The sequence below is a fragment of the Olea europaea genome, unplaced genomic scaffold, assembly GCF_002742605.1.
Source record: "Olea europaea var. sylvestris unplaced genomic scaffold, O_europaea_v1 scaffold492, whole genome shotgun sequence".
NCBI lineage: Eukaryota > Viridiplantae > Streptophyta > Magnoliopsida > Lamiales > Oleaceae > Olea > Olea europaea.
The window spans coordinates 142,870-169,605 of record NW_019263235.1 but is presented as its reverse complement, the minus strand read 5'-3'; the positions used below and the strand labels follow the sequence as shown (position 1 = coordinate 169,605).

Sequence of the window (26,736 nt, the reverse complement as noted above, 5' to 3'; positions counted from 1 at the left end):
TTTACCTTATATTAAGTCCCTGTTTGATTCTTATTTTTGAGATAAAATGAATTATGGAATAGTAATTTTTTGGAGAATGTGTGTTTAAAAAGTAAGGAAAAATTTTTGAAATTCGTGTATAATCATTTTATAGAAGAACGTGTGATTGAAAATGAGTTTTAAAAAAATGCATTCTTGAAAAAATGGGGATCAAACAAGGGCTAAATTGATCAAATAAAAGTCTGACGTTACACTTTTGATCAACTTACATATTTTTGGATGGAAACTGTCAAAAGTCAATCTGACTCACGTTTATTAAAAGTTTTTGAATGTAGATTTTCCCTCTTGTTTGACACCTTTTAAAGTTTCATATACATTTTTTCTCTATTCTTTTCAACCACTTATTTTTCAATAAAATAATATTATGCGTCAATCAAAAAAATGTCATTCTTTTTTATCCACACAGTCTCCCCAAAAATAATATTCCATAATACATTTTATCAAAATTTCTTTTTATAATGGAATAATGGATATCAAAAAAAGCTAAGACTAGTAGGTTTGAAAGGTGGCTGTATATTTTTTAAATGTTTGAGACCTAAAGTGCAAATTTCTCTATAATTTATTGAAGACTAATTGGAACTTATTGTTTATTTAATTACATCAATATCACCTAGAAAAAATATATAATATATATTAGTTAACGAGACCGTTCTTCATACTCATAAATTTGACACACTTATTTGACAAATATTCGTGACCTTTAATTTGAATCAATTAATGCTCAATATGAAGTTCACTAATATTATGGGGAAATTTGTTATAACAACTTGAAATCTATAAAATATTGAGCATTGAATTGACTTAAACTAAGTCCTCGTTTGGCTCCCATTCTATCCAAATTCTAATGGTTGGAATAATGTTTATTTGAAAAATGTATGATTGAAAAAAAATAAAATTTTTTTGATTTGCGTGTAATATTATTTTATGAAAAATTGTGTAGTTAAAAATAAGAGAGAAAGAAAGAATAAGTAGGAGAATGAGAGCCAAACGAGGACTAAATGTCACGATTAATAGTCAAATAAGTGTGTCAAATTTATTAATAGGAAGGATGCTTCTAATTATCTAATGGTACCACATACTTATAGGTAGCAAGACGACTTTGAGGATGTGCGAGTTGAGGGACCGTACGAGGCCGTAGTATTGTAAGGGCGGTACCTTTTTTTCTTTTTCTTTTTTTGTTTTAGGTGTTCATAGATGTATAATTATATATTTCAAATGTTTTATTAATTTTAAATTTTAAATTATTATTATCATGTTAAGTTAAAGGACACAATATTTACCAAAAAAAAGTAAAAAATATAAAAAATTTACGTTAGACTAATATTCTTTTAATTTAACATATTATTGAAAGATATTTATTCTTTGTAATTTTAAATTACATTTTGCTCTCAAAGAAATTATTTTAAACTATCAATTTTACAGCTCAATCCCAAATGCCTAATTAGCTTCATTAATAAATTATCAACTCAACAAAACAATAAGCAGCTCAAAATTCAAATGATTAAAGTAAAGAATAAAAAGTTAATCTCAAATCCCTTTGTGCCATTTTCGTTACTTCCACCCTTTGAAGAACTCTCAAACAAAAAGGGAAGAGACTTGATCGTCGATCTTTGTTGCTTGCTATATAATAGTACAATCTACATCGTAACATTATCATTTTATTGGTGCCGATTGTCCACTTGTTAATTATTATTTCGTGGTTCAAGAAAGTTAAGTTTTTGTTACATGAAAGATGCACCATTTAAAATTTTTTTTATTGGTGTCGGTAAGTTCTTCTTCTTCTTCTTTTTTTTTTTTTTTATTATATATATACCCTTTTTAATTACATGAAAGGAGTAATATTTTAAAATGTCATACGGGGCACCCAAAATCTTATAGCCTGCCCTAATAAGTAGTTAGAAAGTTTTCATCATGCTAATTTAGTCTTATATTGTCCTCGTAAGTCTAAAGAAAAGGAAAAAAAATACTCACAAGAAAATATTGGAAGAAAATCTTATAGCAACTGCATCATCAAAAGAGCATAATTAAGAGGAAGTCGAAGATATGTGTGATTATCATCCTTCGTCTAACAAAGATGAATCACCATTCACTCTTGTATTTATTTTATTGACCAGTCAAATCCTACTCATGTAGTAGCTCATAAATTACTTGAGATATACAGTTCAAGAATAGGACAACTTGGAAGTAGTAGCTCATAAATTACTTGAGATATACAGTTCAAGAATAGGACAACTTGGAAGTAGTAGCTCATAAATTACTTGAGATATACAGTTCAAGAATAGGACAACTTGGAAGTAGTAGCTCATAAATTACTTGAGATATACAGTTCAAGAACAGGACAACTTGGAAGAAGTGTGATACTCCAGATAGATAGTTTTCCAAAAAATGTGGTTCAACAAATTAATCTCTTTTTTTGATACTTTATATTATTATTAGATAGCATAGTTATTAAGGTCTCGTTTGTTTTCCATTAATTTAAGAATGAGTTTGGAAAAATAGTCATTACGTGCTCTACACAAGAGATAAAAATTCAAATATGGTAGCTTGATATGAAGAATGACAATCATATTTTTCATTTTAATGACCAAATAATGAGAAATAAACAGAGGCTAAATTATGCCCTATTTCATAATTTTTTTTTTGAGCTTTTTAGTAAATTTGACGATAGTTGATAAAATATATGATTAAAAAATTGTGAATCTCGTAAAATTTATGAATAAAATTAATTATTGACTTATCTTATATTAAAATTCATTAATTTAACATCCACCAAATATGGATTAACAATTATTGGACTGAGGTCTGACTTTACAGCCATAGAGGCAAAAGAAATATGATTTATGAATCTGGGATCAAAGTGTAAATTAATAAAGCGAAATCGGCACGAGCCCAACACACTTTCATACTTCAGCGCAATCCGCCACTAACTGCGGCGGCACGTGTACTTCCCTACGCTTCATTTGTCAAAACATAAAATTTGTTTACTTTTATCTCTGAAAAGTTGTGCGATGAATTTCACCGGCGATTTTGATCTTAAGGAAAAGCAGGTACTCGAAGGCCACACCGATAGGGTTTGGAGCCTCTCCTGGAAACCGGCGACAGGCGTCAATGATATCCCCGCCGTACTTGCTTCTTGTAGCGGCGACAAGACCGTAAGAGTCTGGGAACAGAGCCCCGCTACAGGCTCTTTTCAGTGCAAGGTACAATTTTTGGATTATTTTCGTTAGATTTTCAGATTGGGTTTTGCTTCTGAGATATTTTCGCTTATAAACGTAACAAAAAATGTGGTTCGGGGATAATCAATATAATTATATCTACAAATAGAAAAAAATTTGTTTTTTAATATTTTGTATAACTTTACATTTCTCTGATACTGTGGGATCTGATTCATTGATTGAGTCTTGTATTTCTATTTATGCTTGATAAGAAATGATAAATTGATTGAGAGAAGCTGACGTATAATGACAATGTGGCATTGAATGTAGCATTGAATATTACTTTTAAAATAAATGAAGCTATTTCAATTTGGGTTAACTGCTATAAAAACGCATATGATCTTGGAAATGTTGATCATTTTTTGGGGCTTAGAATTATGCCCTGAAAACGGGGAATAAAACTATTTTTTCTCATTTTGACTTGACACTGTAGAACAATCGAAGGGAGTTGCGTCAACTGCTATAAGAACGTATTTGATCTTGGAGTTTTTCTATATTGGGGCTTGCTATTTTGCCTTAAAACAGGGAATAAAACTACATTTTTTTTCATCCACCGCCCTCAATTTGACTTTAAAGGCTCATATTTGCTATATTGCTTAGTTTTTAAACTTTATTTTCCTTTTAAATAATGCAAATATGCATTTGGATTTTAATATTGATTATTGAGTGTCTGCATTTTCATTATTTTTTCCATCAATGCTGGTGATTTCATTTTTATGTGATACGTGATCATGCAGGCAGTATTGGATGAGACACACACTAGGACTGTTAGGTCATGTTCTTGGTCACCATCTGGCAAATTGTTAGCGACAGCAAGTTTTGATGCGACTACTGCTATTTGGGAACGTGTTGGTGATGATTATGAATGTGTCTCCACTCTAGAGGTATAATTTAATATTTAAATTCCATATCTAACGGTTAAGGAAAGTATATCATATTATATTCTACGAAAACTGCTAATATTTTCTCCTGAATCCTAGCTAGTTATACAATGTTTAAAACAATTTCCATTCAGATATTCCAAGTCTGTCCTTTGGCCTCAAAGCAAACACATGATGCAATTGATTAGTATTTTTTCCTCAATTTAGTAGCTGTAAGATCTCTCTGGCTCAGCTGCCTTTATACGGATTCGAATGTTGAATTTGCGTACAGGGTCATGAAAATGAAGTCAAAAGTGTCTCTTGGAATGCATCTGGCTCACTGCTTGCTACTTGTGGACGAGATAAATCGGTTTGGATATGGGAAGTATTGCCTGGTAACGAGTTTGACTGCGTTTCGGTGTTGCAAGGACATACTCAAGATGTTAAAATGGTCCAATGGCATCCATCTATGGATATCCTGTTCTCATGTAGCTATGACAACACTATTAAGGTGTATAAGATAGTCAAAATATCCCATTATTCTGGTCATGCATTCTACTCTAATGTTTAACCAGTATTCCTTCTGTTTAAATTCGAAATACTGGAAGATGTTGAATAACATGCATCAAACTCTGGCAGATTTGGGCTGAAGATGGGGACAACGATGATTGGCATTGTGTTCAAACTTTAGGTGAATCTGATGGGTATGGTTTTGCACTTGTTCTTCGCGTTTGAGAGAATTGTATGGCTCATGCTCAGTTACCCATGGCTTCTTCCATCTCTCATGCTATTTAATAAGCTTTCTAATAGTAACACTTGTTATGAACTGTGATTTAGTACTTGTTTGGCACCTGTTTATAATTTTTTTTTTTAATCGGCCAATTAACTTTTATCCACACATTTCGTATGACCTTCAAGTACTACCTAGTTATCCACTACTCATTTGTATCTATTTATATTTTATATCAATTATAAATATCAGGCTTTTAGTATATCATTTCAAATGCTTGTCCTGTTGTTTGTCCCTTGATTCCATATACCACCATGCCACTCCTTTTCTCTGTTAACTAGGAGCTAATATGATTCGGTAAACAGAGTCACAGTATCAAACCTTTCTTTGTTGACTAAATCTTTGGTCACCCGTTTGGTGTAAGAATTTTAGGTCAACAATTATCCTGATTAAAAAAGAAGGATAACCTACTAATGATTTTTAAATTAGCATATTATCATTAGTTAAATTTATTCCATGTTTTCTTTCTGCCTAGCATTCTATGTTTAAACATGAAACGCGAATATCAATACAACCCTTGTAAACATGTGTATGAGGTACATTCACTCATATTTCTTTCTTCTTCCATAAAATTACAGTATCCTTAACTGTTATAAATTTAAATATTTGGCATGCTTTTCAATGACGTTGCAAAATTAATTGAAACAAGACTTATTTCTATATAATCTATTTCAGCAAGACTTTTACTTTAATATATTTATAGTGAGGATAGTGAAGGTAAAAATAGTTTTCTCCGCTGTTGGAAACTATAGAAGAAAGAAACTGTGATAGAAGTATGGAGAAGATAGAGAATTTGTACAACTCTTTTATGTCTTATGGCTTACAATGTGAAAGACCTTATTTATAGGGTTAGAAATAACCAAAATAAGAAAGGTAAATCTAATTAGCATAATCTTCTATACGAATACCTTCCATAATCTTTCCTATAACTATCATAATATATCTTATGCATAGAATCTAAGTATTAGGTAAATAATCAATAGAGTTGACTAAATATCCTAACAAGGAAACAAAGAAAACCCTGTTTGCCTCGGATTTGATTGAACAAGAAAATAAAATGTGTAGCACTCCCCCTCAAACTCAAGATGGTGATGTAGAAACCAAAATTAAGTTTGAAAACTTATTGATTCTCTGTCGCCTGCTACATTGACCAACGGCTTTGAGCGTATAGGTTAGGTACAGTTGGTCCATTAACATTAACATCTTTTGATCTGCATATCAACCTTTTAAAGTCGAAAAATAAAATCAGTTGAAATAGAACTCATTTTAACGGATTTACACAGTCGATCCAGTATGTTGCAATAACATCAGGTGAAAAATATGCTCTTACTGCCAAGCCAATGTCTTTGCCATATCTCTTTTCATATACTTTCTGTCCCATCCCTTGAGTTATCAGATCTTTCCCCTGAAGTTGACCTCAACACATATCATAAAATTTTGAGATTTAATTCCGTCATCCATGGTTATTATTTGAGCTTCACTTGCTTATCAATTTTGACATCATTTTCCCTACGCTTCTGGCTTGTTTATGATTTTGTTAAAATCTCACGTAACTGTCTCTGCGTTTCCAGTGGACATATATCATCAGTCTGGGCTTTATCTTTCAATTTGGAAGGAGACAAAATGGTTACCTGTAGGTATGCATGACTTTTCACAAGTTTTTTTTGCCAATTTATTTAAATTTGATGAGAATTTCTATTTCCAATTATTATTAGAGCTGTAATGCAACTATTAGAAGATAAGTAGTTGTGAAGGGATGTATAATGTAGTCAAATTGCTTTCGCAGTGATGATCTTACTCTTAAGATATGGGGTGCTGATATCATGAGGATGCAGTCAGGTGATGGATATGCACCTTGGTGAGCAAATTATCATTTGTATGTTTTATTCCTCTTCTTTACCATTGCTTGAGATGAACTTTTAGATTCCTTTTTAACTTTGTATTTTATCTCCAAAACAAGAGGATTTAAACTTGCATCTATCACGTGAACTTGATGTTACAGCTTCTCCGTACATGTCAGATAATTAAGGGGACAGAAACATAGGAAGCTATTGAAGGATTATGAGAAAGCCATGTGCCTAGTACATGCAATGGGTCTAATTAGTGTGGAGCCATGTTTAATGCTGATCAAATCAATGATTGAGAGCATAGTGACGATGCAAGAAAATTATTAGTCTGTCTAATCCAGTTGAATTCAAGGGCTATTCAATATATGATTCTTTTGTATTGTGAGTTTCGTAATTAACTTGATTAATATTGCAAAAGATAAAATATCTATTGTTAAGCAATATGCAAAAGATAATATATACACACCCTTTTTCTTGATTATGCATATTTTTATATGGTAGTCCTTCCATTTATTTGTTGATGACCTTATTTCATTTTCTCCATAAATTATGACCTCTTTCTGATACAAGTGAGCCTCAATTTATTTTATTTTATTTTATTATTATTATTATTTTTTTGGTCTTGACGTTATAGCTTCATTGCTACATGTCAGATAATTAAGGGGACAGAAAAATAGGAAACTATTGGAGGATTACTAGAATGATATGTGCATAGAACATTAATGGTCTAATTAGTAGGAGCTAAAATGTTTACTGCTGATTAATGCATTGTTTGAGAGCATAGTGATGGTGCAAGAAAATTATTAGTCCTTCATCTAATCCATTTGAATTCAAGGTTACATAAGATACCACTTTCCAACTGTCACCTAAATCTCCTGCTGATGAAACCAAGATATTTAGTTGCTTGAGCCTTGAGGAAGAAGTTCTGTAATTCCATCATCCATCTTTTAGGTGGTGCCAAGGAGAGGATAGAAAGGGTTTTGTGGAAGAAGATAATTCATTTCGTTAAAGAGAAATATTTCCATTGATGTTACCTGGCAGTTGTTGGAAGTTTATACCAATGTATATAGGTAGTCACTGAGCTGCTATGTGGGTTGCACCCCCTTGATTCCCATTTAGTATAATTGAAAAACAATGTTGTTGTGATGCAAATGTCCCAATTTCCCAATAATCATAGATTTTTGGGGCTTGGCTTGGCTTGACTTTGATTGTCTGGGGTAGTTACTTAACCAAATTAATTGGTCTCATATCTATAGTATTGCAGTGGGATCATTGGGCTGCAATTAATAGTCATACTTATATAAGCTTTTGTGCTGAATGTTTACCTGCTTTCCTTTATGATTTGTGCTCACTTATTTAGGGTTTGTTTGAGCCCCATTTTCTAGAAAATAGATTTTGTAATAGTGATTTTTTTGGAGAATTTGGTTAAAAAGCATGGAAAAGTTTTTGGTTTACTTGTAAAATTATTTTATTGGAAGATTGTGGCTGAAAATGTTGGGGAAAAATGAATTTTTTAAAAATGGGGCTCAAAGCCTCAAACAAGGGCTTATTTGTCAGAAGGCAGGTTAGGTGAAATGTAGGGATGTGTTATGACCCCCCACGCGCAAAGGGGATTCTTAAAGTTGTAAGAGAAGATATTTGAAGAATCATCATTTGTAAAATGAAAAGATCTCATATAATTTTGAACCCATAACCCGCTGTCCCTCATTCTTTTTGCTACTATGAACTTTGTACAATTGAGCAATCAAAACAGTAGACATGATTAACTAGTTCATATATGATAAATATGTCCTTACCTTATTGGTACATTTGTCTTCTTTTTCATTGTAATGTCTGGTGAGAGAACATATAACCCATTAATATCATCACAACTTACCCATTAATATGATCACAACTTACAACCTGGATTTCTTCAACAACTTTTGTGTAGAATCCTTCTCTATATTAAAAAGTTTTTGACTGGGGAACGTCAAATGCTGTTTGATTGAAGCTATACACTTAGATCTTTATCTCATGGGACTAAGTTATTTGTATTAATGGAATTTTTATACATTAAGAACTTTCTTATATGAAGGGAACGCTGTACTCAGATGTTGTACTAAAGTGCCCTTGTTTGAGGACTTCTTTAACATGGTCTGTATGCTTTCCTGGCAGAAAAATTAGCAAACTGATCAACTATTTTCTTTTGCTTTGTCAGGTCACATCTTTGTACCCTCTCTGGCTATCATGATCGAACAATTTTTTCAGTCCATTGGTCGAGGTAGCAAGAAAGATATGGCAATTAATTTACCATTTTCCTTTGCCCCTTTCATCACACAGAGTCTTTTGTTTAATTATGTATTTGGACAACTTGGTGATTTTTAATTATTTTGGGTGTACAAATCTGTTTTGGGCCTTGTAAAGGCCTCATTTTAGTTGTGAATAATTACAGGGAAGGAATAATTGCCAGTGGAGCAGCTGATGATGCTATTCGTCTATTTGTGGAGAACAAGGATAGTTTGGTATGGATAGACCTCCTCCCTCTTAACCATCTTGATCCCTGATTCATTTCATAGGGCACGTCACTTGTGTTTTTCTTATTGCTTTTCACTTTTTTCCTTGTGGGTCTTTTTTTTCTCTTTCTTTTTTGCTTCACATGCTAAAGCCATAAAATCTTAACATCCTCGTTCTGCTAGCCTATATGACATGCTGTGCTTGCATATGTTTGACGTTACACAAATTATCATTGTGCGACATGTAAACTGGAATAGAAAGTTGGAAATTTTCTAGTTTCATACGACATAATATTTACAATCTTATGCACCAATATATGATATACAAACATGAATAAAAAAGGTTAACTATCTAAATATGGAAGGAAAAATATTCCTAATCTCTAAATATGGTTATATAATAATATCAAATTACCCCATAATTCTAGAAATAATTACGGGATTTCTATACTCCCCTCAAGTTGGATCATAGATATTGACCATATCCACTTGTAGATGAAATCCTCAAAATTTTGTCGTGGCAGTCATTTGGTGAGGATATGTGCAACTTGTTCTTTGGTAGGCACATAGGTCATGCATATAATCCGTTCTTCAACATTTTCTTTGATGAAGTGTCCGTCTATTTCCACGTGTTTGGTTCGATCATGTTGGACTGGATTGAGAGATATATTAATAGCCGCTTTGTTGTCGTAATAGAGTTTGATCGAAAGTTTTACCATAGTCCGTAATTCGTTCAATAATTTCTTTATCCACAATCCTTCGCCATATTCCTTGTGCAACTGCTTTAAACTCAGCCTCAGCACTACTTTTAGCCACCACATTCTGCTTTTTACTTTTTCAAGTCACCAAATTTCCTCAGACGAAGGTGCAAAGCCAGTAGTTGATTTCCTGTCTCCTCGTGAACCATCCTAGTCTGCATCAGTAAAAACTTCTTCTTTCATTTCATTTTTCATGAAGAATAGTCCTTTTTTAGGGGGTACCTTGGAGATATGTGAAGATTTTGTATACTGCTTCTAAGTGAGCTTCCTTTGGAAAGTGCATGTGTTGACTTACCACACTTACAGCGAATGCAATATCTGGTCTAGTGTGAGAGAGATAGATTAATTTTCCAACCAGTCGCTAATATCTGTCCATTTCAACTAACTTTCCGGTGATTTAATCTTTTCTTCTTATCTCCAGTGGTGTATCACTCGGCTTGCATCCAAGCATACCAGTCTCAGTTGGGAGATCAAGTATGTACTTCCGTTGTAAAACACTGATACACTTCTTCGATCAGCCCATTTCCATTCCGAGGAAGTATCGCATCCGTCCCAAGTTTTTTACCTCAAATTCCGTGGCTAGACTTTTCTTAATCCTGTCGATTTCTACTATATTATCTCTGGTCACTACAATGTTATCAACTCAAACAATTAAGATTGTTTTCATCCCTTTCTCAGATGGTAAAACAAAGTATGATCTGATTGTCCTTATTGATATCTTTGACTTTTCCACTCTTTTGCAAATCTGGCGAATCATGTTCTTGGTGATTGTTTGAAGCCATATGGTGACTTTTTAAGTTTACACACCTTATTTTTCTCATGAGTGTCATGAAGACTTCTTCCGATTCTCTGTTTAGGAACGCATTCTTAATATCAAGCTGTTGGAGAGATCAATCCAAGTTTGCTGTAAGGATAAGATAACCCGAATAGTATTCAATTTTGCTACAGGGGCAAAGGTCTTTGTGTAATAAATACCGTAAGTTTGTGTATATTCTTTTGCAACAAGACGAGGTTTGTACTATTCTATTATCCCATCAGCTTTATACTTTACATTAAAGACCCATTTGCGTCTGATAGGTTTTTTTTCCTTTTGGTAGTTCTACCACCTCCCATGTTTTATTTTTCTCCAATGCTCATATTTCTTCCAAAATTGTTTCTTTTCATTTTGGAATAATCATATCCTCCTGAATATTTTTTGGAATTTCTGTATTGTCGAGATTATAAGATAAGGTGTGAAATCTTGCAGATAGATTGTTACAGGAAACAAATTTTGAAATAGGGTGAAGAGTACATGATCAAGGTTTTTTTCTTAGAGCAATGGGTAGGTCACTTTTTTGAAGGCTCATTATTTGAAGAGGTCTGATTATCTAAAGAGTTCTCATATGGATCTGAAGCTATTATCAGTTCCAACTCTTTTAGTGCTTTGGGTGTGAGGTTCTCTTTGTACGTTGATTTTGATTTTCTTGAGTAAGCTAATATCTCCTTGGTAACTTGCTTTTTTGTATCTCCCCTTGAATTTAAATTTCCCTTTGTAGATGGCATGTTAGGAGTGATAGATTCCATGTTTATGATTGGTTCAGTAGGGGTGAGAGTAAAGTCTAAGAGTTGATCTTTGCCCAAGTGTCGATCTTCATTCAACTTCTCCCTCTAAAGATAGGACTTTTGAAAATAGGGAGTTTCTTTGAAGAATGTGACATCAATGCTTACAAATATCCTTTTTGTGGATGTATCATAGCATTTGTAGCCCTTTTGGGTGGATGAGTATCCAATGAAGTCACATTTAAGTGCACGAGGATTGAGTTACTTCGGTGATACATATGGACAACGGCAATACACTCGAATATTCGGAGATGTAAGTTTAAATTAAGGTGGGAACTGGGAAAAAAATCTTGAAGCATTTGGAGAGGTGATTTGAATGAGAGAATTCGGCTGGGCATTCTATTTATAAGATATGTCGATGTTAAGATGGCATCTCTCCAAAAATATTTCGACATATTTTTGGTGAACATTAAGGCACGAGTTATCTTCAAAATGTCTCTATTTTTTCGTTCAAACAATCCTATTTTGTAGGGGAGTATCGACATAAGAGCTTTGATAAATTATTCCTTGTTTTTGGAGAAATTCTTTCAAGGTAGTCTTAAAATATTCTGTGCTATTATCAGTACGCAAAATTTGTATTTGTGTTTGGTACATTGAAGGAGGTTTTTGAACATAGTTTGGATATCAGACTTTTCTTTTAGTGGGTAAACCTAACACAATCTAGAATGGTTTTCTATAAATGTTACGAACCATTTTTTGTGCATTCTACTAGGGATGAGTGATGGACCCCCTTAAAACACTATGAATTAAGGTGAATGGTTTCGACGGTTTGTGCGTAGATTGTGGGAATGAGTAACGATGAGCTTTGCTAGTTCACAATTTTCACATTGGAAATCAAAGATCTTTTTATTAGGAAATAAATGAAAGGAGTAATATTTTAAAATGTATATATATATATATATACCCTTTTTAATTACATGAAAGGAGTAATATTTTAAAATGTCATACATGAAAGGAGTAATATTTTAAAATGTATATATATATATATATACCCTTTTTAATTACATGAAAGGAGTAATATTTTAAAATGTCATACATGGCACCCAAAATCTTATAGCCTGCCCTAATAAGTAGTTAGAAAGTTTTCATCATGCTAATTTAGTCTTATACTCTCCTCGTAAGTCTAAAGAAAAGGGAAAAAAAAAATACTCACGAGAAAATATTGGAAGAAAATCTTAGAGCAACTGCATCATCAAAAGAGCATAATGAAGAGGAAGTCGAAGATATGTGTGATTATCATCCTTCCTCTAACAAAGATGAATCACCATTCACTCTTGTATTTATTTTATTGACCAGTCAAATCCTACTCATGTAGTAGCTCATAAATTACTTGAGATATACAGTTCAAGAATAGGACAACTTGGAAGTAGTAGCTCATAAATTACTTGAGATATACAGTTCAAGAACAGGACAACTTGGAAGAAGTGTGATACTCCAGATAGATAGTTTTCCAAAAAATGTGGTTCAACAAATTAATCTCTTTTTTTGATACTTTATATTATTATTAGATAGCATAGTTATTAAGGTCTCGTTTGTTTTCCATTAATTTAAGAATGAGTTTGGAAAAATAGTCATTACGTGCTCTACACAAGAGATAGAAATTCAAATATAGTAGCTTGACGTGAAGGATAACAATCATATTTTTCATTTTAATGACCAAATAATGAGAAATAAACAGAGGCTAAATTATGCCCTATTTCATAATTTTTTTTTTGAGCTTTTTAGTAAATTTGATGATAGTTGATAAAATATATGATTAAAAAATTGTGAATCTCGTAAAATTTATGAATAAAATTAATTATTGACTTATCTTATATTAAAATTCATTAATTTAACATCCACCAAATATGGATTAACAATTATTGGACTGAGGTCTGACTTTACAGCCATAGAGGCAAAAGAAATATGATTTATGAATCTGGGATCAAAGTGTAAATTAATAAAGCGAAATCGGCACGAGCCCAACACACTTTCATACTTCAGCGCAATCCGCCACTAACTGCGGCGGCACGTGTACTTCCCTACGCTTCATTTGTCAAAACATAAAATTTGTTTACTTTTATCTCTGAAAAGTTGTGCGATGAATTTCACCGGCGATTTTGATCTTAAGGAAAAGCAGGTACTCGAAGGCCACACCGATAGGGTTTGGAGCCTCTCCTGGAAACCGGCGACAGGCGTCAATGATATCCCCGCCGTACTTGCTTCTTGTAGCGGCGACAAGACCGTAAGAGTCTGGGAACAGAGCCCCGCTACAGGCTCTTTTCAGTGCAAGGTACAATTTTTGGATTATTTTCGTTAGATTTTCAGATTGGGTTTTGCTTCTGAGATATTTTCGCTTATAAACGTAACAAAAAATGTGGTTCGGGGATAATCAATATAATTATATCTACAAATAGAAAAAAATTTGTTTTTTAATATTTTGTATAACTTTACATTTCTCTGATACTGTGGGATCTGATTCATTGATTGAGTCTTGTATTTCTATTTATGCTTGATAAGAAATGATAAATTGATTGAGAGAAGCTGACGTATAATGACAATGTGGCATTGAATGTAGCATTGAATATTACTTTTAAAATAAATGAAGCTATTTCAATTTGGGTTAACTGCTATAAAAACGCATATGATCTTGGAAATGTTGATCATTTTTTGGGGCTTAGAATTATGCCCTGAAAACGGGGAATAAAACTATTTTTTCTCATTTTGACTTGACACTGTAGAACAATCGAAGGGAGTTGCGTCAACTGCTATAAGAACGTATTTGATCTTGGAGTTTTTCTATATTGGGGCTTGCTATTTTGCCTTAAAACAGGGAATAAAACTACATTTTTTTTCATCCACCGCCCTCAATTTGACTTTAAAGGCTCATATTTGCTATATTGCTTAGTTTTTAAACTTTATTTTCCTTTTAAATAATGCAAATATGCATTTGGATTTTAATATTGATTATTGAGTGTCTGCATTTTCATTATTTTTTCCATCAATGCTGGTGATTTCATTTTTATGTGATACGTGATCATGCAGGCAGTATTGGATGAGACACACACTAGGACTGTTAGGTCATGTTCTTGGTCACCATCTGGCAAATTGTTAGCGACAGCAAGTTTTGATGCGACTACTGCTATTTGGGAACGTGTTGGTGATGATTATGAATGTGTCTCCACTCTAGAGGTATAATTTAATATTTAAATTCCATATCTAACGGTTAAGGAAAGTATATCATATTATATTCTACGAAAACTGCTAATATTTTCTCCTGAATCCTAGCTAGTTATACAATGTTTAAAACAATTTCCATTCAGATATTCCAAGTCTGTCCTTTGGCCTCAAAGCAAACACATGATGCAATTGATTAGTATTTTTTCCTCAATTTAGTAGCTGTAAGATCTCTCTGGCTCAGCTGCCTTTATACGGATTCGAATGTTGAATTTGCGTACAGGGTCATGAAAATGAAGTCAAAAGTGTCTCTTGGAATGCATCTGGCTCACTGCTTGCTACTTGTGGACGAGATAAATCGGTTTGGATATGGGAAGTATTGCCTGGTAACGAGTTTGACTGCGTTTCGGTGTTGCAAGGACATACTCAAGATGTTAAAATGGTCCAATGGCATCCATCTATGGATATCCTGTTCTCATGTAGCTATGACAACACTATTAAGGTGTATAAGATAGTCAAAATATCCCATTATTCTGGTCATGCATTCTACTCTAATGTTTAACCAGTATTCCTTCTGTTTAAATTCGAAATACTGGAAGATGTTGAATAACATGCATCAAACTCTGGCAGATTTGGGCTGAAGATGGGGACAACGATGATTGGCATTGTGTTCAAACTTTAGGTGAATCTGATGGGTATGGTTTTGCACTTGTTCTTCGCGTTTGAGAGAATTGTATGGCTCATGCTCAGTTACCCATGGCTTCTTCCATCTCTCATGCTATTTAATAAGCTTTCTAATAGTAACACTTGTTATGAACTGTGATTTAGTACTTGTTTGGCACCTGTTTATAATTTTTTTTTTTAATCGGCCAATTAACTTTTATCCACACATTTCGTATGACCTTCAAGTACTACCTAGTTATCCACTACTCATTTGTATCTATTTATATTTTATATCAATTATAAATATCAGGCTTTTAGTATATCATTTCAAATGCTTGTCCTGTTGTTTGTCCCTTGATTCCATATACCACCATGCCACTCCTTTTCTCTGTTAACTAGGAGCTAATATGATTCGGTAAACAGAGTCACAGTATCAAACCTTTCTTTGTTGACTAAATCTTTGGTCACCCGTTTGGTGTAAGAATTTTAGGTCAACAATTATCCTGATTAAAAAAGAAGGATAACCTACTAATGATTTTTAAATTAGCATATTATCATTAGTTAAATTTATTCCATGTTTTCTTTCTGCCTAGCATTCTATGTTTAAACATGAAACGCGAATATCAATACAACCCTTGTAAACATGTGTATGAGGTACATTCACTCATATTTCTTTCTTCTTCCATAAAATTACAGTATCCTTAACTGTTATAAATTTAAATATTTGGCATGCTTTTCAATGACGTTGCAAAATTAATTGAAACAAGACTTATTTCTATATAATCTATTTCAGCAAGACTTTTACTTTAATATATTTATAGTGAGGATAGTGAAGGTAAAAATAGTTTTCTCCGCTGTTGGAAACTATAGAAGAAAGAAACTGTGATAGAAGTATGGAGAAGATAGAGAATTTGTACAACTCTTTTATGTCTTATGGCTTACAATGTGAAAGACCTTATTTATAGGGTTAGAAATAACCAAAATAAGAAAGGTAAATCTAATTAGCATAATCTTCTATACGAATACCTTCCATAATCTTTCCTATAACTATCATAATATATCTTATGCATAGAATCTAAGTATTAGGTAAATAATCAATAGAGTTGACTAAATATCCTAACAAGGAAACAAAGAAAACCCTGTTTGCCTCGGATTTGATTGAACAAGAAAATAAAATGTGTAGCACTCCCCCTCAAACTCAAGATGGTGATGTAGAAACCAAAATTAAGTTTGAAAACTTATTGATTCTCTGTCGCCTGCTACATTGACCAACGGCTTTGAGCGTATAGGTTAGGTACAGTTGGTCCATTAACATTAACATCTTTTGATCTGCATATCAACCTTTTAAAGTCGAAAAATAAAATCAGTTGAAATAGAACTCATTTTAACGGATTTACACAGTCGATCCAGTATGTTGCAATAACATCAGGTGAAAAATATGCTCTTACTGCCAAGCCAATGTCTTTGCCATATCTCTTTTCATATACTTTCTGTCCCATCCCTTGAGTTATCAGATCTTTCCCCTGAAGTTGACCTCAACACATATCATAAAATTTTGAGATTTAATTCCGTCATCCATGGTTATTATTTGAGCTTCACTTGCTTATCAATTTTGACATCATTTTCCCTACGCTTCTGGCTTGTTTATGATTTTGTTAAAATCTCACGTAACTGTCTCTGCGTTTCCAGTGGACATATATCATCAGTCTGGGCTTTATCTTTCAATTTGGAAGGAGACAAAATGGTTACCTGTAGGTATGCATGACTTTTCACAAGTTTTTTTTGCCAATTTATTTAAATTTGATGAGAATTTCTATTTCCAATTATTATTAGAGCTGTAATGCAACTATTAGAAGATAAGTAGTTGTGAAGGGATGTATAATGTAGTCAAATTGCTTTCGCAGTGATGATCTTACTCTTAAGATATGGGGTGCTGATATCATGAGGATGCAGTCAGGTGATGGATATGCACCTTGGTGAGCAAATTATCATTTGTATGTTTTATTCCTCTTCTTTACCATTGCTTGAGATGAACTTTTAGATTCCTTTTTAACTTTGTATTTTATCTCCAAAACAAGAGGATTTAAACTTGCATCTATCACGTGAACTTGATGTTACAGCTTCTCCGTACATGTCAGATAATTAAGGGGACAGAAACATAGGAAGCTATTGAAGGATTATGAGAAAGCCATGTGCCTAGTACATGCAATGGGTCTAATTAGTGTGGAGCCATGTTTAATGCTGATCAAATCAATGATTGAGAGCATAGTGACGATGCAAGAAAATTATTAGTCTGTCTAATCCAGTTGAATTCAAGGGCTATTCAATATATGATTCTTTTGTATTGTGAGTTTCGTAATTAACTTGATTAATATTGCAAAAGATAAAATATCTATTGTTAAGCAATATGCAAAAGATAATATATACACACCCTTTTTCTTGATTATGCATATTTTTATATGGTAGTCCTTCCATTTATTTGTTGATGACCTTATTTCATTTTCTCCATAAATTATGACCTCTTTCTGATACAAGTGAGCCTCAATTTATTTTATTTTATTTTATTATTATTATTATTTTTTTGGTCTTGACGTTATAGCTTCATTGCTACATGTCAGATAATTAAGGGGACAGAAAAATAGGAAACTATTGGAGGATTACTAGAATGATATGTGCATAGAACATTAATGGTCTAATTAGTAGGAGCTAAAATGTTTACTGCTGATTAATGCATTGTTTGAGAGCATAGTGATGGTGCAAGAAAATTATTAGTCCTTCATCTAATCCATTTGAATTCAAGGTTACATAAGATACCACTTTCCAACTGTCACCTAAATCTCCTGCTGATGAAACCAAGATATTTAGTTGCTTGAGCCTTGAGGAAGAAGTTCTGTAATTCCATCATCCATCTTTTAGGTGGTGCCAAGGAGAGGATAGAAAGGGTTTTGTGGAAGAAGATAATTCATTTCGTTAAAGAGAAATATTTCCATTGATGTTACCTGGCAGTTGTTGGAAGTTTATACCAATGTATATAGGTAGTCACTGAGCTGCTATGTGGGTTGCACCCCCTTGATTCCCATTTAGTATAATTGAAAAACAATGTTGTTGTGATGCAAATGTCCCAATTTCCCAATAATCATAGATTTTTGGGGCTTGGCTTGGCTTGACTTTGATTGTCTGGGGTAGTTACTTAACCAAATTAATTGGTCTCATATCTATAGTATTGCAGTGGGATCATTGGGCTGCAATTAATAGTCATACTTATATAAGCTTTTGTGCTGAATGTTTACCTGCTTTCCTTTATGATTTGTGCTCACTTATTTAGGGTTTGTTTGAGCCCCATTTTCTAGAAAATAGATTTTGTAATAGTGATTTTTTTGGAGAATTTGGTTAAAAAGCATGGAAAAGTTTTTGGTTTACTTGTAAAATTATTTTATTGGAAGATTGTGGCTGAAAATGTTGGGGAAAAATGAATTTTTTAAAAATGGGGCTCAAAGCCTCAAACAAGGGCTTATTTGTCAGAAGGCAGGTTAGGTGAAATGTAGGGATGTGTTATGACCCCCCACGCGCAAAGGGGATTCTTAAAGTTGTAAGAGAAGATATTTGAAGAATCATCATTTGTAAAATGAAAAGATCTCATATAATTTTGAACCCATAACCCGCTGTCCCTCATTCTTTTTGCTACTATGAACTTTGTACAATTGAGCAATCAAAACAGTAGACATGATTAACTAGTTCATATATGATAAATATGTCCTTACCTTATTGGTACATTTGTCTTCTTTTTCATTGTAATGTCTGGTGAGAGAACATATAACCCATTAATATCATCACAACTTACCCATTAATATGATCACAACTTACAACCTGGATTTCTTCAACAACTTTTGTGTAGAATCCTTCTCTATATTAAAAAGTTTTTGACTGGGGAACGTCAAATGCTGTTTGATTGAAGCTATACACTTAGATCTTTATCTCATGGGACTAAGTTATTTGTATTAATGGAATTTTTATACATTAAGAACTTTCTTATATGAAGGGAACGCTGTACTCAGATGTTGTACTAAAGTGCCCTTGTTTGAGGACTTCTTTAACATGGTCTGTATGCTTTCCTGGCAGAAAAATTAGCAAACTGATCAACTATTTTCTTTTGCTTTGTCAGGTCACATCTTTGTACCCTCTCTGGCTATCATGATCGAACAATTTTTTCAGTCCATTGGTCGAGGTAGCAAGAAAGATATGGCAATTAATTTACCATTTTCCTTTGCCCCTTTCATCACACAGAGTCTTTTGTTTAATTATGTATTTGGACAACTTGGTGATTTTTAATTATTTTGGGTGTACAAATCTGTTTTGGGCCTTGTAAAGGCCTCATTTTAGTTGTGAATAATTACAGGGAAGGAATAATTGCCAGTGGAGCAGCTGATGATGCTATTCGTCTATTTGTGGAGAACAAGGATAGTTTGGTATGGATAGACCTCCTCCCTCTTAACCATCTTGATCCCTGATTCATTTCATAGGGCACGTCACTTGTGTTTTTCTTATTGCTTTTCACTTTTTTCCTTGTGGGTCTTTTTTTTCTCTTTCTTTTTTGCTTCACATGCTAAAGCCATAAAATCTTAACATCCTCGTTCTGCTAGCCTATATGACATGCTGTGCTTGCATATGTTTGACGTTACACAAATTATCATTGTGCGACATGTAAACTGGAATAGAAAGTTGGAAATTTTCTAGTTTCATACGACATAATATTTACAATCTTATGCACCAATATATGATATACAAACATGAATAAAAAAGGTTAACTATCTAAATATGGAAGGAAAAATATTCCTAATCTCTAAATATGGTTATATAATAATATCAAATTACCCCATAATTCTAGAAATAATTACGGGATTTCTATACTCCCCTCAAGTTGGATCATAGATATTGACCATATCCACTTGTAGATGAAATCCTCAAAATTTTGTCGTGGCAGTCATTTGGTGAGGATATGTGCAACTTGTTCTTTGGTAGGCACATAGGTCATGCATATAATCCGTTCTTCAACATTTTCTTTGATGAAGTGTCCGTCTATTTCCACGTGTTTGGTTCGATCATGTTGGACTGGATTGAGAGATATATTAATAGCCGCTTTGTTGTCGTAATAGAGTTTGATCGAAAGTTTTACCATAGTCCGTAATTCGTTCAATAATTTCTTTATCCACAATCCTTCGCCATATTCCTTGTGCAACTGCTTTAAACTCAGCCTCAGCACTACTTTTAGCCACCACATTCTGCTTTTTACTTTTTCAAGTCACCAAATTTCCTCAGACGAAGGTGCAAAGCCAGTAGTTGATTTCCTGTCTCCTCGTGAACCATCCTAGTCTGCATCAGTAAAAACTTCTTCTTTCATTTCATTTTTCATGAAGAATAGTCCTTTTTTAGGGGGTACCTTGGAGATATGTGAAGATTTTGTATACTGCTTCTAAGTGAGCTTCCTTTGGAAAGTGCATGTGTTGACTTACCACACTTACAGCGAATGCAATATCTGGTCTAGTGTGAGAGAGATAGATTAATTTTCCAACCAGTCGCTAATATCTGTCCATTTCAACTAACTTTCCGGTGATTTAATCTTTTCTTCTTATCTCCAGTGGTGTATCACTCGGCTTGCATCCAAGCATACCAGTCTCAGTTGGGAGATCAAGTATGTACTTCCGTTGTAAAACACTGATACACTTCTTCGATCAGCCCATTTCCATTCCGAGGAAGTATCGCATCCGTCCCAAGTTTTTTACCTCAAATTCCGTGGCTAGACTTTTCTTAATCCTGTCGATTTCTACTATATTATCTCTGGTCACTACAATGTTATCAACTCAAACAATTAAGATTGTTTTCATCCCTTTCTCAGATGGTAAAACAAAGTATGATCTGATTGTCCTTATTGATATCTTTGACTTTTCCACTCTTTTGCAAATCTGGCGAATCATGTTCTTGGTGATTGTTTGAAGCCATATGGTGACTTTTTAAGTTTACACACCTTATTTTTCTCATGAGTGTCATGAAGACTTCTTCCGATTCTCTGTTTAGGAACGCATTCTTAATATCAAGCTGTTGGAGAGATCAATCCAAGTTTGCTGTAAGGATAAGATAACCCGAATAGTATTCAATTTTGCTACAGGGGCAAAGGTCTTTGTGTAATAAATACCGTAAGTTTGTGTATATTCTTTTGCAACAAGACGAGGTTTGTACTATTCTATTATCCCATCAGCTTTATACTTTACATTAAAGACCCATTTGCGTCTGATAGGTTTTTTTTCCTTTTGGTAGTTCTACCACCTCCCATGTTTTATTTTTCTCCAATGCTCATATTTCTTCCAAAATTGTTTCTTTTCATTTTGGAATAATCATATCCTCCTGAATATTTTTTGGAATTTCTGTATTGTCGAGATTATAAGATAAGGTGTGAAATCTTGCAGATAGATTGTTACAGGAAACAAATTTTGAAATAGGGTGAAGAGTACATGATCAAGGTTTTTTTCTTAGAGCAATGGGTAGGTCACTTTTTTGAAGGCTCATTATTTGAAGAGGTCTGATTATCTAAAGAGTTCTCATATGGATCTGAAGCTATTATCAGTTCCAACTCTTTTAGTGCTTTGGGTGTGAGGTTCTCTTTGTACGTTGATTTTGATTTTCTTGAGTAAGCTAATATCTCCTTGGTAACTTGCTTTTTTGTATCTCCCCTTGAATTTAAATTTCCCTTTGTAGATGGCATGTTAGGAGTGATAGATTCCATGTTTATGATTGGTTCAGTAGGGGTGAGAGTAAAGTCTAAGAGTTGATCTTTGCCCAAGTGTCGATCTTCATTCAACTTCTCCCTCTAAAGATAGGACTTTTGAAAATAGGGAGTTTCTTTGAAGAATGTGACATCAATGCTTACAAATATCCTTTTTGTGGATGTATCATAGCATTTGTAGCCCTTTTGGGTGGATGAGTATCCAATGAAGTCACATTTAAGTGCACGAGGATTGAGTTACTTCGGTGATACATATGGACAACGGCAATACACTCGAATATTCGGAGATGTAAGTTTAAATTAAGGTGGGAACTGGGAAAAAAATCTTGAAGCATTTGGAGAGGTGATTTGAATGAGAGAATTCGGCTGGGCATTCTATTTATAAGATATGTCGATGTTAAGATGGCATCTCTCCAAAAATATTTCGACATATTTTTGGTGAACATTAAGGCACGAGTTATCTTCAAAATGTCTCTATTTTTTCGTTCAAACAATCCTATTTTGTAGGGGAGTATCGACATAAGAGCTTTGATAAATTATTCCTTGTTTTTGGAGAAATTCTTTCAAGGTAGTCTTAAAATATTCTGTGCTATTATCAGTACGCAAAATTTGTATTTGTGTTTGGTACATTGAAGGAGGTTTTTGAACATAGTTTGGATATCAGACTTTTCTTTTAGTGGGTAAACCTAACACAATCTAGAATGGTTTTCTATAAATGTTACGAACCATTTTTTGTGCATTCTACTAGGGATGAGTGATGGACCCCCTTAAAACACTATGAATTAAGGTGAATGGTTTCGACGGTTTGTGCGTAGATTGTGGGAATGAGTAACGATGAGCTTTGCTAGTTCACAATTTTCACATTGGAAATCAAAGATCTTTTTATTAGGAAACATGGAAGGAAATATATGGAGTAAATATTGAAAATTGGTATGACCCATTCTAAGATTCCATAACATAGGTTCGCTATTTCTAGAAGTAGAAACAGATTCACAAGTTGCAATTTGATTTCGTTTACTCACATGTACCTGTTCAAGGTAGTAAAGCTCCTCACATTCCTTAGCACTGTCAATCGTCTTACCCGATGGTAGGTCCTGAAAAATACAATGAGATGAGATGAATTTAGCTGAATAATTGGAATTTTTCGTTAATTTACTAATTGATAGCAAGTTGTAAGATAAATTCGGAACATGAGAATAGCCTCTAGGGTTATAAGGTCAGAGATTCGAATATTCCCTTTTCCTGCTATGGGTGAGAATGATCCGTCTGCAATTTTAACTTTGATGTTACTAGCACAAGTGGAATGTGGAAAAAAGATGATAAGAGTTCTTCATGTGATCAGACGCACCTGAATCAATAATCCAAGGAGCTCTGGAGTGAGTGATTATGTGTAATGCTCTCAAAATACCTTTGTGCGTTAGAGAACTTGACGAACCGGGTGATTGAAAATTTGAGAACATTTTGTACAATTGTTCCAATTGTTCAGGATTGAATGCACGACTCTGAGTAGGATTATGTTTTTCTTCAATCGGATGAGCACAAGCTTGGTACCCCCTATTCCTATTATTTTGTCTTGGTTTCCAATCAGTTGGTTTTCCATGCAGATCCCTACACATGTCCTCTTTATATCCCGATTTACTACAATGATCATACCATGGACGTCCTTGTTGTCTTCCTCCGGGCCCATTAGCTCTAGGTCCATTTCTTTTATTTAATGGGCCCATTTCATTCAGCCCATTTCATTTTGAGTAATGAATATCCGGTCCATTATATATATGACTAGGTGCAGCCTTTTTCATCATTGGGGTCGACCCATTAGGCCCAATACCCTTAGAACTTAAGGCAGACCCATTTTCTTCCTCTTTAGCCTCATTCAACATAACCCTTCGACGACTTTCTTCTCTGCGCACCTCCGTTAAGACCTCTCGGCGATTGCAAAAGTCGACAACTCAAAATCCCCTTCCTCACGTCATCCAAGTCTTAATTCAGGCCAGCCAACAATTCATAGACGCTCTCGTTTTCCAATTTCTTTTTGTATCACAATGTGTCAGCCAGGCAGTCCCACTTCTTATAAGTGTTCTGATCGAGTTCTTGCCACATGGAGCTCATCTCTAGAAAGCATTCTGTCACTTCCTGTCTCTCTGTCTCGTTTACCATAGTTTAGTCTTAATCTCAAAGATTTTGGAAGAGTCCTCAGTGTCAGAGCACATATCTCGAACTGCATCCCGTACGTCCTTCGATGTGGAAAGAAATAAGTATGTCGTTTCGATTGCGGGTTTCATGGAGTTAATTAACCATGTAGTCACAAACGAATTTTCAGATCTCCATCTCTGCAGTGAAACGGCGTCGGTTGAGGCAGGTTGTTGCTTCTCTTCGATAAGCTACCCGAGCTTTCCTTTTCCATCAATAATGAGCTTAATTAATTGGGCCTTTTTCCATCCAATTTTTCCACAGTGAGTTGGAATGAAGAATTGTCCAATCTGCCTGAGCCCATTGACGGGAGGGATTCTACCTTGCTGATTTGAGGCTCGGGTGTCGTCGATTGGTTGCTGTTTTCTGTGTTCTTCCATTATTGGTTGACGGCTAGGTCAAACACGACCAAGCTCTGATACCATGTAAAGTGGAATAGAAAGTTGGAAATTTCTAGTTTCATACGACATAATATTTACAATCTTATACACCATTATATAATATACAGACAGGAACAAAAAAATGTAACTATCTACACATGGAAGGAAAAATATTCCTAATCTCTAAATATGATCATACAATAATATCAAATCATCCCATAATCCTAGAAATAATTACGGGATTTCTACACGACATATATGTTTGCTCATGGTGAATGTTAGTTCAGTAGACCAATCTTTTCCTACATTTTCTTAGTTCTTCGTTCCATATGACTGGTAGGGCAAGTTTCTTCTGTATGCAAGCATTAGATGGTCCCAGGGACGTGGGATAAAATGAAACAGAGAGACCGAAGTTAATGGTTTCATGGATGACAAAGGATGTGAATTGTCTATGTTTCTGCATGCTCCTTTGGGTAATAGGCCAACCTACCCCAGATATTATAGGAACTGAAGATTTAACTTCTCTACATATAGAACTAAGCATACGCTTTAAGAATTCCACACTGAAACCTTTGTTCATTGACAACTGAATTATTTTATTGTCATGAGTTGCAGGAAGTGACAAAGGGGGGGTTAACTAGACCCGAAATAAGTTCTGCCTATGCGTGTAGTAGTATTTTGCTTTTATAGACTGACCCTGTTTTGATATCAAAGTTATTGTAGGAAACAGTGTTGTGATGTTAGTATTCCAGAATCATGGGGAATTTTTTAGCTTTATTCCTGCTTGCTGTAGTTACAATTACCTTTTCTTGTTCGTTACAGGTTGATGGACCCACTTATGAACTACTTCTGAAGAAAGACAAGGCTCACGACATGGATGTAAATTCTGTGAAATGGAGTTCCATGGTAAATCTATTGTTTTTTTCTAATGCACAAGATTTTGTGAATCAGTCTGTGTATGATATAGATTATAACGAGTCTCATGGGTGGGATGAGAGAGTCCTTTCTAGTAATGCTCTTATCTAGTTTTCGGGCCTGGCAGCTGATTTTTAGCAAATCTCCTACACACTTAACTAGCATGTCACTTTATTGGAGTTGCATGCTATTAGTTGCTTTTCCCTTCACGATGGTGCAAGCATTTAAGTACTTCTGAGTTGAAGGAATGGAGATGAACTCCACAATTAACCGAATTAAGTTGTTCTATACTTTGGAGCTTTTCCCTTCCATGTATAACATTTCGATCCACACATGGTTGATTTCAAATAGAAGGAACAGTGTAATTGAAAGATTGCTCTTCTGGATTAAATTCCTATTTACTGGGGTACTTGTGAATGTGCCTGTAGTTGGTTCTACCAACTTGTTGCTGCCTCTATAGATGCAGATTCTAGAGTAACACAACTCGCAAATTGTCAAAACTGAATTCAGCCTGTTCAGCTAACCTTCTCTTAAGGATTTGATAATGCCATGTGTTATGGTTAATGAAAAAACTTGGCTCATGAACTAGGTTACACTATCCATATCGCTGGTAGACTTATTTTATCAGTTGTATGCTTGGTTTGTGGCTTGCTAGAACTTTGGGTATAATGTTCCTTGTTATTCCTATGTAACGCTGCATTTGCATTCTATTGCATAATTGAGAGGGACCTTATATATATGTTTGCTTTATCGAAAAATGGCAGGAAAATCAGCTTCTTGCCTCTGCAAGTGATGATGGGACGATCAAGATATGGGAATTGGTGTCCTTACCTGGAGACAATAAACTGCCATTATAATTCTGTAGTTTAGTATATCGTTTTGTTGTGTTGTATAAATACCATCCTTTGTGTTTTTCAGCTTTTGAAGCAAAAAATTTACTAGTGTTTTGAAGTTTGTACTATAATTATTAGTTGATACCCAAGAATTAGCAACGGGAAACTAGTATTAATTTCTTACAGAATACCAATTTTTTAGGAAAAAATTGTGCTCTTGA

At 34.1% G+C, this 26,736-nt stretch overlaps 2 protein-coding genes across 4 annotated transcripts; both read left to right on the top strand.

Annotated features, from left to right (window-relative positions):
* Nucleotides 1-2,869: 2,869 nt before the first annotated feature.
* Nucleotides 2,870-9,309, top strand: LOC111388436 (protein CIA1-like). Of its 2 annotated transcripts, none has more exons than XR_002701563.1 (8): nucleotides 2,870-3,239; nucleotides 3,992-4,138; nucleotides 4,407-4,625; nucleotides 4,754-4,818; nucleotides 6,476-6,541; nucleotides 6,691-6,780; nucleotides 8,949-9,011; nucleotides 9,183-9,253. XR_002701563.1 is itself a non-coding variant. In XM_023013138.1 (8 exons), exons 1-8 carry the CDS (start codon nucleotides 3,048-3,050, stop codon nucleotides 9,292-9,294), a joined length of 936 nt encoding a protein of 311 aa, XP_022868906.1. In that variant the 5' UTR covers nucleotides 2,870-3,047; the 3' UTR covers nucleotides 9,295-9,309. The 2 variants fall into 2 exon arrangements, 1 of the variants encoding a protein (XP_022868906.1); XM_023013138.1 differs by having other exon boundaries at nucleotides 6,691-6,762; nucleotides 9,183-9,309.
* A 4,193-nt stretch (nucleotides 9,310-13,502) lies between these two features.
* On the top strand, nucleotides 13,503-26,736 carry LOC111388428 (protein CIA1-like). Of its 2 annotated transcripts, XM_023013125.1 has the most exons (10): nucleotides 13,503-13,872; nucleotides 14,625-14,771; nucleotides 15,040-15,258; nucleotides 15,387-15,451; nucleotides 17,109-17,174; nucleotides 17,324-17,395; nucleotides 19,582-19,644; nucleotides 19,816-19,885; nucleotides 25,590-25,673; nucleotides 26,447-26,736. In XM_023013125.1, exons 1-10 carry the CDS (start codon nucleotides 13,681-13,683, stop codon nucleotides 26,537-26,539), a joined length of 1,071 nt encoding a protein of 356 aa, XP_022868893.1. In that variant the 5' UTR covers nucleotides 13,503-13,680; the 3' UTR covers nucleotides 26,540-26,736. The 2 variants fall into 2 exon arrangements, with proteins under 2 accessions (XP_022868893.1, XP_022868894.1); XM_023013126.1 differs by lacking the exons at nucleotides 25,590-25,673; nucleotides 26,447-26,736 and adding an exon at nucleotides 21,492-21,742.

Excerpts from the sequence above, each read along its gene's own strand:
- LOC111388436 (XM_023013138.1), top strand. The coding sequence starts at position 3,048 with ATGAATTTCACCGGCGATTTTGATCTTAAGGAAAAGCAGGTACTCGAA. Across the intron at positions 4,819-6,475 it reads ACTTTAGGTGAATCTGATGG|TGGACATATATCATCAGTCT; the intron begins GTATGGTTTTGC and ends CTGCGTTTCCAG. Across the intron at positions 6,542-6,690 it reads GACAAAATGGTTACCTGTAG|TGATGATCTTACTCTTAAGA; the intron begins GTATGCATGACT and ends TTGCTTTCGCAG.
- LOC111388428 (XM_023013125.1), top strand. The coding sequence starts at position 13,681 with ATGAATTTCACCGGCGATTTTGATCTTAAGGAAAAGCAGGTACTCGAA. Across the intron at positions 17,396-19,581 it reads GGTGATGGATATGCACCTTG|GTCACATCTTTGTACCCTCT; the intron begins GTGAGCAAATTA and ends TTGCTTTGTCAG. Across the intron at positions 19,886-25,589 it reads TGGAGAACAAGGATAGTTTG|GTTGATGGACCCACTTATGA; the intron begins GTATGGATAGAC and ends TGTTCGTTACAG.